General features: G+C 47.7%; 1 protein-coding gene across 1 annotated transcript; it reads right to left on the bottom strand.

The window, feature by feature from the left end:
* Positions 1 to 4,772: 4,772 nt before the first annotated feature.
* Positions 4,773 to 6,810, bottom strand: LOC122165932. The gene is made up of 2 exons (XM_042829329.1): positions 6,482 to 6,810; positions 4,773 to 5,437 (listed from the first exon to the last, which is right to left on the bottom strand). The coding sequence occupies exons 1-2, from the start codon at positions 6,646 to 6,648 to the stop codon at positions 4,990 to 4,992; spliced, it is 615 nt and encodes a 204-aa protein (XP_042685263.1). The 5' UTR covers positions 6,649 to 6,810; the 3' UTR covers positions 4,773 to 4,989.
* Positions 6,811 to 12,639: the final 5,829 nt, after the last annotated feature.

Consider the following 12,639-nt stretch of genomic DNA (forward strand, 5'->3'; position numbering starts at 1 on the left):
TCTGTCAATGAGTACCAAGTTCAGAAACACTGCTCATCTCTCCTTATCATCAAAGCACTCCAGGAGTCTTCGGGATTGCTTAAAGACTGCTACACTGCTTTCCCAGCCACTGAAGTGCTTGAAATCCCCATCAGGATGAGGGTCTGCAGGCACATTTCCTGCAGCTGAAGCAATAAGCCCTCATCCACAGGCTCCTCTGATCAGACAGCTGTAGTAGAGCCCCAGATGTCCTTTATTGGTCTGGTCCCTGATTTTCACTCACCAGCTCTCAATCTGATCATGGCTGTTTCTCAGAGGCAGCTCTTTGCACTCTATTCCACTCCATCCACTCTGTCCAGCTCTTAACACAGAAGTGGATATGTCCCCCTAGTCTGCACAGTGTGTTTGAATTGAACACGCTGTAATGACAAAAATTGGCATGCAATATTGGTTTGCAAAATTGGCATAGATGTCCAAGAATCTCTTCCTCAAAATTTGGCTACACATGAACTGAGCAAGAGATGGTGATATAAGATCTAAAAAATAGCATATATTCAAGGAAATTACATGGAGCCTGGGAGAGCTTGTACAGTGTCCTTTCAGAGCTGGTGAAGATGCATAACATCTTGAGCACCACCGTGGTTTGAGTAGGCCAAACCACGTTGTATTCACTAATTAGTATTCACTAATTGTGAGGTGCCAGAACTTGTGGATGTAGTCCTGAGTCTCTGTGTCATGGGGCTCACTCCTGGACTGCGTTCCTTTTTACCAGGTTATAAAGTTATATTAGAGCTATTATATTAGAACCTACAATATGTACCTTCCAAATCTCCAATGTCCTCTGCACAGCACATAACTCCTATTTAATTCTCATATTTGGGTGCCTGTTAGATTCCTTGGAGTACTTCGGTGTCTGTTTTTCTCCCACCTTTCCATCTGATTCCCTCCAAACTTTCTTCCTGAGCAGATCCCTGTTTCCTTCCCTGAAGAACCCAGACCCAAAGTACTGCAGATGTGTTGTGACCTTGTGCACAGACTGTTTGCAAGTTTTGCACAGAGGTCACCCAGGAGGACGTGGTCCACAGGTAGCACAACAGCGACCTCCTCTGCTAATTTTAATGTTCCCACCTATTTAACCGGTGCAGTATGAGGCCGTACCAGAGCATTGCAGCGGGGATGAGAGATACTGTAGGTTTGGATTTCTCCTCAGGATGCTCTTTTTCACACTCTCTGGCTCTCCTGCCTTTACTTTCTTAAGTCACCGAGTGTCACTCCCATTCCCTGATGCAGATCCCACAGGACTATGAAGAGATAATGAAGAAACTGTGCACCATTGCTGTACAACAGAAGGTGCCAGCCCATTTCAGTAACTCGGAGACAGGCATGCATGTAAACATTTTCCATCATCTCTTACATTCAGCAGTGACTGACAGTGCTCCCCAGTTTCCTCATTTTGCTCTCTCCTTTTGCATAGAGACAGGTTGTCTCTTTTCCATTGCGTTCACTTCAGCTGAGACTCTCCCCTGGCTTTCATCTTTCGTGATGCTTATCCACTAGGAGGATAAACCTCTTGGATACCAATGCTATGTAAACCCACCTTAATGGCTAAGACTAATGAATGCAATACTGTGCTCCACAGCCTCTCTGGCAACCTGTTCTACCACTCCCTCACCTGCACAGTAAAGAAATACTTCCTGATATTTTGTTTTGTTCCAGTTTGTGCCCGTTGCCTCTTCTTGTGGCCTGTTGCACTAAAAAAATCCTGGCTCCATCCCCTTCCCACTATCCACTTAGGTATTTAAGCACACTGGTAAGATACCCCCTGAGCAGTCCCAGCTCCCCTACCTTCTCCTCATAGGAGAGGCGTTCCAGTTCTTTCATCATCTTGGAGGCCAGGTCTCTCTTGTATTGGGGGGGGGCAAGAATTGGACCCAGAACACCAGGTACAGCCTCACCAGTGCTGTGGAGAGGGAAACGTTCAACTCTCTTGATACTGGTGATACTTTGCCTAATAAAACCAATAAGATCACTGGCCTTCTTAACAGCAAGGGCATGTTGCTAACTCATGACTAACTTGGTGTCCACCAGGACTTCCTTGATTCTGTTCTGCCATCTGCTTCCAGTTGGGTGCCCTTGCATGTCATCATGTGCTGGGATTGTTCCTTCTCAGGTTCAGGACTATGCATTTCTCCTTGGTGAACTTCATGAGATTTTTGTCTGCCCACATCTCCAGCCTCTTATGGAGCAACAGAACCACAGAATCGCTTGGGTTGGGAGGGACCTTACGTCCCACTTGGGCTGGCTGCTACCCACTAGACCAAGTTGCCCAGGACCCCCTCCAGCCAGGCCTTGCACACCTCCAGGGATGGGGCATCTACAACTTCTCTGGATCACCTTGTCTGAAAAGCCTGGTATGCAATACAATCATCACACACTCAGGAGAGGCACTGCATACTTATTTCAGGATTGTGCTAGCCTGGGTGCTCGGTTGTTTCTCACAGATGAAGCACATGTCAGGCTGATCTAGTGACTGGCAATCCTGCCCACGGCAGGGAACTTAGAACTAGATGATTTTTGAGGTCCCTTCCAACCCAATCCATTCTATGATTCCATGAATGTTCCTTTCAAGGCCTACTGCTACCAGGAAGTCCCTGAGGTACCCTGTTCATCACTGACCTCCAGGTAGACTTTGCACCACTCACTACTATCCTCTGGGTCCAGCTGTTCAGACAACTTTTGATCCACCTCTCTGTTTGTTCGTCCTGTCCCTACCAACACCTTCCCTCTTAGGGTCTTATGGGTGAGAGTGTCAAAAGCTTTCCTGAAAAACAACATTCACATAACCCACGTCATCCATTGGAGAAGGCTGGAGATTTCATCATAAAAGTGTCATAGGGCAGACATGACTTCCCTCGGTTAATCCAGGCTGATAACTCTTGATGTTTTTCTCTGTTCTGCAATGGTGCAGCATTGCCTCGAGCACTGTGTGCAGTTTGGGTCCTACAACATCAAAAGGACATAAAACTATTTGAGAACATCCAAAGGACATCCAAAGGAGGGTTATGGAGCTGGGGAAGGATCTGGAGCGTTAAGTGTGTGAGGAGATGCTGAGGGCACTTGATTTGTTTGTCCCGGAGAACAGGAGATGGAGGAGAGGCCTCAAGGTGGCCTGTAATTCCATGACTCTGACTCTGTGACTATCATTTATTGACTCTGGGACTCTATAGTTCTATGGTTTTCTGAATCTATGATTTTATTATAACTTCATTGCTTTACAACACCGCTATAGGGCCACAGCTCCGAGGTGCTGAGCTACATCTACCATATTCCCTGTTCCTCCCACCAGGAGCATGCCCCCACCAAGTACCAGTGCTGAGGGGCCCTGATGGGAATGCAGTGAGAGCCCACAGTGCCTTTCAGCCTAGCCCCGAACATGCTTGCTCACCCCAGTGTCTTCCAGTCCTACCCCAGTATTTCCCAGTGTCCCCCTGGTCCTGCCTGTCCGGTGCCAGCCCCATCTCACTGCCTCTCAAGCCTATCCCTGTACCCCTACAACTCCTCCATTTCTCCCCACAGGACTCCACACCCCCTGTCAGCAAGGTGTGATGGCAAGAGTGAAAGGAGGACAGAGTAGGCTCTAGAATGTCACAATGCCCTCTCTGTACTCCCACAGTGTCTGCTACCTGGTGGTGGCTTCCATCTTTGTGTGCACCGAAGAAGCCTCAGCCCAATGAGACCCCACTAGATTTCTTTTTAGGGGAGCACAACCCCCTCAATCCCCATGACCCAACACTGATCCCACTCAGCCTCCCATCCCAAACCCCAATTATTTTGAATTAGGTCATGCAACCCCAAACCCCAAATCTCCCCCACAAGTTGAAGATCATTGAGAGTCTCACCAACCTCCTGGACTCCATGATGGCCCCATCACTCTTCAAGCAGCTCTCCTGCCTTCTTCTGTGCCTTAGTCACCATGGTGTCACCTCTGAGGAGCTGGAGCAGGGCATCTGTGATATAGGTGACATCCTGCTCACCTACACCCTTGCCCAGGTCACCAGTAGAACCCAGGGTTTGAAGATGACACGATGATGTTGATGTTGATGATGATGTTGACAATGAGACAGAATCAGAGTTGAAAGGGTCAAAAGGGACATCTGGAAATCATCTAGTCCAGAATTCCCTTGATTAGTTTGCACTGGAAAGCAACTAAGCAGGTTTTGTTTATCTCCAGAGAAGGAGACTCCACAACCTCTCTGGTTGCTCCAGAGCTTGCTCCACTGTTCAATCACAGTGAAGAATTTTTTCCTTATGTTCACATGGAACTTCCTGTGTTCCAGTTTTTGCTCACCACCCCTAGTTCTGCTGCTGAGGCAGAAAAGAGCCTGGCTCCATTCACTTGACTCCTGTCCTTTACTTATTTACAAGTACTGACCAAGTCTCCTCTCAAGCCTTCTCTTCTCCATGCTGAACAGTCCCAGGTTTTTCAGCCTTGTCCAGGGCCCTCATCATCTTTATTAGCTCTTCCAACCCTACTCCTACCCCTAACGCTACTCCTACCCCTAAACCTACCCCTAGCTCTACCTTTAGCCGTTATCCTAACCCTAATTTTAACTTTCACATCCCACTGGAGCTGCTCTCCACCAACATTTATGCTGACCTAAGACATCCCAAGCCAGGACACCAGAACAGAGAAGGACACAGCGACACCATGGTGTCACTGTGTCTTGCCATGCTGCTGGCTGTCAGAATTTTCTCCATGCACTGAGCCTTTCTGAAAGAATATATGCAACTTGTGAGGGTAAGAATATATTTATTGTTTATCATATGTAATCATGAGTTAGTTTGCAAGCTGTAGAATACTGTTGGCCCTGCAGCAAAGCCATGAGGTGTTGATTCCATCTCCCATGGGATCCATCATCACCATCCACCTCCTTCCAAAACCACTGGAGAAGCCTTGCTGCATCCTTGCTGAATATCTCCCAGGGGATCCTTTTGGCAGCAGTGGTGCCCTCACATGACTTTGTTGTAGGGTGGTGGATTCATGTCTTCAACCTGGACTTTCAGGATGGCTTTCTGGTTGTTGGACATCTTGGCTTGAACACGAATGTACTCGTTGGAGACCTCCAGGGTTCCATGCTCATACCCCAGCGTGGCTCGCTGGAAGAGTGAGGAGCCGCAGTATGGTTTGCTCTTCATCGTCTTGGAGAAGACATCACTGAGGATTCCCAGGTGGTTCTCCTCTGTGAAGATCTCCAAGGCAAACTCAATTTTGTAAAGGATGTAGTCAAAGGGGTTGGAGAATGTGATGGCCAAAAAGAAACCGCCAGCCTTGCAGACCACAATGCCCACGCTCCCTCGCAGGCTGTAGGGAGTTTTTGCAAAGGCACATATTCCTTTGGAGTTCGGGCCAATTTGAAAGGGCAGCGTGGTCTGGATCTTGCCACTGAAGCAATAACTCCTGTAGAGGGAGGGTTGGTGAGAAAGGGCAGCTGGAGCCTAGCGGATGGAGGCACAAGGGCAACTCATTTGCAGAGGTGCTGAGTGGGACTCAGAGTTCTCTAGAGAGCAGGCAAGCATTGCCAATGCCAAGCATCCCTGAGACAGAATTACCACTCCCAGAATCACCAGTGCACAGCATCACCAGAGCAGGCATGACAGAAAGGGAGCTCAGTGCCCCTACCAAGCCTCTTTACCCTTTACCTTGTTGGACCCAAGCTGTGCCCTCTGTGCACATGAACCTCATGCAGTCCTACAAGGAGAAGTGCAGGTGCAGCAGCTGGGCAGGAGTAACTCCAGCACTGGGTTATGCTGGGGGCACCCAGCTGGAAGCAGTGGCAGAAAAGGACATGATCTGCAATGTGCCCTTGATGCCTATGGGGCTGAGGGTGCTGTGGGCTGCATCAGGCAAAGCACTGCCCAAAGCAGGAAGAGATCCTGCCCTTCTGCTTAGCACGGCTGAGCTCACACCTGGAGTGCTGTGTCCAGTTCTTGCCCCCAGGAGAAGGGAGACAGCGTAAAGAGTTCTACAGAGGTCCATTGAGATGGTGAAGGGATAGGAGAATCTGTCCCCTTGGCAGAGCTGGGACCACTGACACAGAAGAGGAGTGGCTCAAAGGATTCTTATATAGGTATCTGATGGGGGGGAAACAGCTAAAGAGAAAGGAGCCGTAATGCTTGCATAGTTTGAATGTGTGCTCATGACTGGCTGCCCCAGGCTGGAAGGGACAAGAACTCACTGATGACAGCAGGGAATCTAAGCAAGGCCTCCAAGGGAATAAGGAAAGAATAAAGACACAGAAAGAATTGGAGAAGCATGGGGACAAGGAAGGAATTTCTTGGAGTGTGTGAAGCAGTACAGTGCAAACTGAGGATGGTCCACCACAAGATGGAGGAACATGCTGGAAATTGCTCCAGCACTTGGCACTGAGCCTCTCCATTGTCTTTGGAGATGTCCCTCATAGGCAGGGTGGCAGAAAGCAGCAGGGGACAGAGGGGTACCCACCTGAACTCCTTCAGTGTCACTGTTTTTGTCCTGTTGATGATCTCCAGGCCCACGCTGCGGCACACATCAATGCTCTTCATCAGGCTCTCCACACTCTCCCCCAGTTGCCCAGGGTTACAGTTGTCATTGCAAGGCTTCTCCTTTTCTTTTTTCTCCTTTAGTGGCATCTTCCCCACTCAGTCCTGGGAGCAACACTGTGGAGCTCCAAAAGCGCTGCAGTGGTGCAAAAGCAGCAAAAACAAAAGTGGTGGCTTCCTATGGGAGCTCAGAGCAGGGCATGCAGTGCTCCTCCCCCACATCCTGTCGGGCTTTGCAGGTCTCACAAAGTACAGCTTTTGCTCAAGGAAGTCCTGGGGGGGAGCGACACAGAGGGCTGTGCTCTCCTGCTCCATCCCCAGCTCTGGTTCTGGAAGGATCCAGCTGGAAAATATCCAGAATTCCAGGGCTGAGGGTTTGCTGATGCTCAGAAAACAATAAATGCTCCTCCCACATCCTGCCCGTGAAGGAGTAATGCAGGGTATCTGCTAAATACAAATTTAGTTATCCTGTCCTTGGTTAGTCCTGATACTTTCTGTCCCAATGTTATTTGTTGCACAGGTCACATTAAACTATAGGTTTACACGTGGAAGTGGAAGGGTCACAAGCAGCTGTGAATTCAACTGCTCCATGCAAATTTATTGCTGAGCAGCTGTGTAGCACTGCAACAACACATTTGCAATGCAACAGTATGTTTGCAATGCAGTGCAACTCAAAACTCAGAGTGACTCTGTGTGATCTCTGTGCACTGTGGGAAGAAGTGGGCTCCAAAGCTCTGCAAGGATGAAGATAAAGTGCTGAATTAGACATCATTTATACAGGAGATGCCCCAGGCCACTCATCATCTTTGGGCCCAGTTCCTTCTCTGCCTTGAGCTGCGGTGCCCAGAATTGGACTCAGCACTCCAGATGTGCTCTCCCCAGGGCAGGGTAGAGAGGGAGGGTCCCCTCCCTCGACCTGCTGACCTTGCTCTTTGTAATGATCCCACTGGCTCCTGGTCAACCCACTGTCTGTCATTCAGAGTCAGTCTGGGTTTGTGAAGGGAAAAGTCCAGCCTTCGTAATTTGATCTGCTTCAATGACAAGGTTGAGCCTCTTGTTTAGCAATGCTTTTACCTTCTGAAAATAAGTATGAGAAGTGGAGTGTTGCAGGAAAGCTTCCAGTTTCCCAGGTAAAAGAGAAGCAGGAGCCACTGCTGAAATGGCATTTCTCATGGGAATGCATCTAAAATGGGGATCCATTGCTCCTGTGTTCCAGCAGCAGCTGCCATTGCAGAAGGGTAACACATTAAGCAGCTGAATTGCCCCAGTCAGTCTGCTGGACATTCCTTCTCCTAAGCTTAGCTGGTTTGCTTTTAAGATATTGCCAGATATTATGACTATCAGCCATTCATCTTACCCCACAAATAGTGAGCAGACCGAGAGCCCCATGAGCTCTAATACTCATAACAGGAAAGCAGAGGATCTCTGCAGTTGCTGCTAAACATTGTGACGCTTGAGTGACTTTTATTCTTGGGGAGATTATGTGGAATATTTACTGGAGGTGAGTTACTGAAATGTCCACTCCTTGAGAGAAGGAAACCTCCGAGGTGGAATGAAGCTCATCAGTTCTGTGATAGCTCCCTAGGCAATCTAAGACCTGCAAACCTTAGATTACCAGCAGCACCTGAAGAGTGTGGTGTGCAGGCTCTAAGAGATACAGCACGGAGGGTGGGGTGGAGTGGAAACACCACGTCCAAGCACTGTGATCACACTGTGGGGATGGAAATTTCTTGGTACTACAGGACTGATAAATTGTTCTCACCCTATGCTGGCAGCTTTCCACCTTTCTGTGAAAAACATGTTCAGTGAGTAAACTTTTTAAAAAAATAGATTGTGTGTGTCTAGAGTCACTCAAGCTCCACCCAAAAGTAAGAAAATACTATGAAGAGAGCTTAGAAGAGAAGGACTTTTGGGGAAGGTATCATTGCTGACCAGTCAGGAGGATGCTGCTGGGACCAGTCGGTGAGCTGAACCTCTCTTCCCACACAGGAACACCTCTTGGGTGAGATTTGCATATTCAGTTGTACAGCCTTTAACAAAGCCTCTTGAAACAAGCACACATCCCCTGTGCAACACCTCAACCTGCACAACTGCATGATTCTTGCACTGATTTTCTGCTCTTCAACCCCTCTGCAGCATTTTGGATTCATTTTCCTCATAGCTTCTCTCCCAGCAAATGCAGTGGCTGTGCTGTTACCAAGCATTCTCCCTTGCTATCCTGATGTATTCTGGCTCCAGCACTGAGGGCTGTGTTATGCACTAGGAAGGAAACTCATTTGCTAGAGAAGGAGAAATGACGCCCCTGTGCTTCCAGGGAGGGCAGTTTAGCTGTTATTCCAGCAGCCTCTGCAGTGATTGGTGCAAGAATGAAAACTTCTTTCCATTTTTTTTTTCCCCAAAAATATTTGACTCAGCTCCCTCCCTTTCTGCACTCAACAGAAATCTCCATGGCGCTTCCTGCTGCAGGCTGCAAGCACTGAGCTGTGCAATGGGCTCATGGAAGGGCTGAGATTTTCCCCTGCATGCTGAGCAGCTGTGGGTAATTTTATTTAATTTTGCTTTTATGATTTTCATTATTATTTTTATAATTATATACTTACCTGTCTATCAATTTAATTTAACTTAATTCCAATATGTATTTTTAAACTTTTGTTACCAAACTGTAGCACTGTTCTTTAGTTTCATTTTTCACCCACCTTTCCCTGATCTTCCATGCAGAGAGTGTGGACTTTCTGGTCCCAGCATTAAAAGAGAGTAATCCCAGATTTACAAAAAATGTGTTGAAATCCCCTCCAGCAGCAGCAGCAGAAAACAAGCAACAAAGGTGCAAAGGATCATTGGAGCTTTTGGGGTCATCTTCTGTGGCTGTGTCTCCACAAGTGCTGCAGCACGATAAGCTGAAGAGTCGTGGCTCTGTGCAAACACTGCTCTGCAACAACAGCATCTGCGTGCCTTCATTGTTTTCCTCATAAATCCAAACTTTAGCGTGACAGCATCTGCTAGGAAGGAAATTAACTCTGTCCCCACCAGAAGCAGTGCAGGGTGCGTCTCCCAGCTTGGGCAACAACTCATGCTTCACCCTGCCTCCCTGCCCTGGGTATGAAATGTGAATTCAGGGTGGAGCAGGGTAGACTCAGGAAACCACAACCGTAGCCCTGGGGCTCCGGGAGACAACAGGTTTCTTCTCCTCCTCTACACAATTTGGGCACACCAGGTCGAGGTTCCTCTTTGTCATTTTGTGTCTCCCAGGAGAGATCTAACTTTAATTTACTTACTTGCTGTTTCTCTCTCCTGCTGACCTCTGCTTTCAGACTCCACATCAATGCCAAGCCATCTCATTTTCGTTCAAGTTTCTAGCTTTGTCTCCCCTAACCAACCCACACCAGACTCTTTTGTTCCTCTGAGATGCCCTGGGATATACCATCCACCAGCACATCCTGTGGGATATGATGTGAGACAGAGGATTCCCCTCTGGACCAAGCTCCTTGGGTCATCTCCCATCAGTGGAGGGTTGGGTTGTCTCATCAACTTCTCCCACTGCTCCAGTGAGAAATCAGCAAACTGGGTCTCCTTCTGCTGCCCATCTCAGCTTGTCCCATCTGTTGTGATTTTGGAAGGCTGATGTGACAGCTGGCTTCAGTGGGGCTTTGCTCCAAGCTGCTCTCTGCCCAAACGTCCCCATCACAAAAGCAGGATAAACCTATAAAAGACTGAAAAGGGTCATGTCCCAGACACTTGGTGAAAGAGTAGAAGGATGTCACCTCACTGACAGAGCAAAGCACTGTCGGAGGAAGCGGCCTTGTGACGGTGAGACAGTACTTTTTGGACTTATCTCCCTAACTTGTGAGGCCACTCTGCCCCAAGCCCGTAGCATTGCCTGGAGTTGTTGTGGCCAAAGTGCAGGACCCAGCAATTGGCCTTGTTGAACCTCATCTCATCAGCCTCAGCCCAGCATTCCAGCCTGTCCAGGTCCCTCTGTAGGGCCTTGCTACCCCCAGGCAGATCCACACTTCCTGCCAACTTGGTGTCATCTGCAGACTTACTGAGTGTGCACTCAATGCTCTCGTCCAGATCATCAATAAAGATATTAAACAGAGCCAGCTCCAATACCAACTCCTGGGGAGCAACACTTGTGACTGTTCGCCAGCTGGATTTAACTCCATTCATCACCACTTCCTGGGCCCAGCCATCTAGCCAGGTTTTCAGCCAGTGAAAAGAACTCCAGTTCAAGCCACAGGCTGCCAATTTCTCCAGGAGAGTGGTGGGAAATAGTCTTGAAGGCTTTGCTGAAGTCTAGGTAGATCACATCTACAGCCTTTTCTTCCCCTACTAGGTGAGCCACCTGGTCACAGAAGAATTAGGCCAGATGTTAGGAAGAAGTTCTTTACTCTGTGGTAGTGAGGCACTGGAACTGGCTGCCGAGAGAAATTGTGGATGCTGCATTCCTAGAAGTGTGGCCTCACCTTGAGCGCTGGTTTGGGTGCCACAGTATTACAGGGACATGAAAGTATTTGAATGCATCCTGAGGAGAGTTATGAAGGTGGGGAAGGGTCTGGAGAGCAAGCCGTGTGAGAAATGGCTGATATCTCTTGGTTTGTTCAGCCTGTACTCCCTGCAAAATCCCCAATATCTGGCAATATCCATCAGCAGCGCTTATGTGTATTGATGGAGTGATGACAGAATTGGAAAAAAGAGCCATGGCTAAAAGGACTCATTTGCCTTACTATTCAGCTGCGTGGCCAGTGAAAAACTTACTAGGTAATGGTGTTTCACAGTAGAATATCAACAGTCAGATGCTAAAACTGCTCCTTTAACTGCCTCAGTTGCAAACACTGGAGTGGTAGTGACACTGATACAGGGAGCTGCTCACGGCTCATTGGCTGCCTTGGAGGCTAATAAGTTTCTCAGTATTTCTCTCCTTGAGTGGGATAAGTTTGCTTGTATCTGGAGGAAGACCAAATATACATTTAAGAGGCTTCAGAGAGGATGTAAACATTCTCTAATACCCATAACGCTTTGGCTAAGTTTTCAGCAAAGATTCCTGTTCCACCTGACCATACTGTGTATCAGTATATTGATAACATCCTGATAGGGGGAAAGTTTGCATGATAGGTTTGAAACTAGCAATGTATGCTACTCTACCTCTGGTGGGTCTTTGGTAAGCAGACACATCAATTACCCAGCAGCCAATCTGTACTTTCTTCCCTGGGATGACATGGAGCCTAGTCATCCAAAGAGAGTGTCTCCAACCCTTTAAGCAGACTTCATTCCCATGGAAAGCTAAAGTAGATGGATTTAGGTCTAAAATAGGCTTTGTAGTGTTCCAACACTTGCAGAGTATTTCTGCAGCACAAGGGTCTTGTGCTTTGGTCAATGCAACTATGAATTTAAACATAAGCCCTATTTGCCTTTGCCATTGTTGCCCAAGGCAAGTCACAAGAGTGACTTCCAACAGAGTAAAGTTGTACCAACAATGCCACCTTCTGGTGGCACAATACATCATCATTTCTAAGCCAGAGATACCATGTCACTTTGTGACAAATCAAAGGGGATTGTATTAGGGTTGGAGTGAAACGTAGTATGATTAATTCAACCTGGTGGGTCATCCTTAGACCTAGGTCCCTCCGTCTATGTGTGGGTCATTTGGGACTCCTGTGAACACAAAAGGAAAGAAAACCTGCTCAGTTGTATTAAAAACAAGGTGAAATCCACCAAGTGCTAATTTGATGGTCTTTTCAGCCCTTTTGGCCACTTTTGCCATAGATTGCTGTGGAACCATGTTCACTATACCCCCACTGAACATGGATAGGGTCAGACAGAATTATAGTGCCAAGCTGATGGAATAGCCTTCTTTCTTTTATTAACAGTTCCAATACATTTGTATGCTGTTCAGTCCATTCCCATCATTTTCCATTTCTGAGCAAATTGTACAAGGGATGTGAAATAATGGTGAAGCCAAGAATACGTTTGCACCAGTAGCCTGATGCTCCCCAGAACTACTGTAAGTCTTATACACTAGATGGACTTCCACCTTTTCTACTTTCTCTAGGGTGTCCTGGGATGTAACAGCAGCCCCTTTAA

Source organism: Centrocercus urophasianus, unplaced genomic scaffold (assembly GCF_019232065.1).
Source record: "Centrocercus urophasianus isolate 14NV4802_14NV808 unplaced genomic scaffold, USGS_Curo_1.0 seq_305, whole genome shotgun sequence".
In the NCBI taxonomy this organism is placed as follows: Eukaryota; Metazoa; Chordata; class Aves; order Galliformes; family Phasianidae; genus Centrocercus; species Centrocercus urophasianus.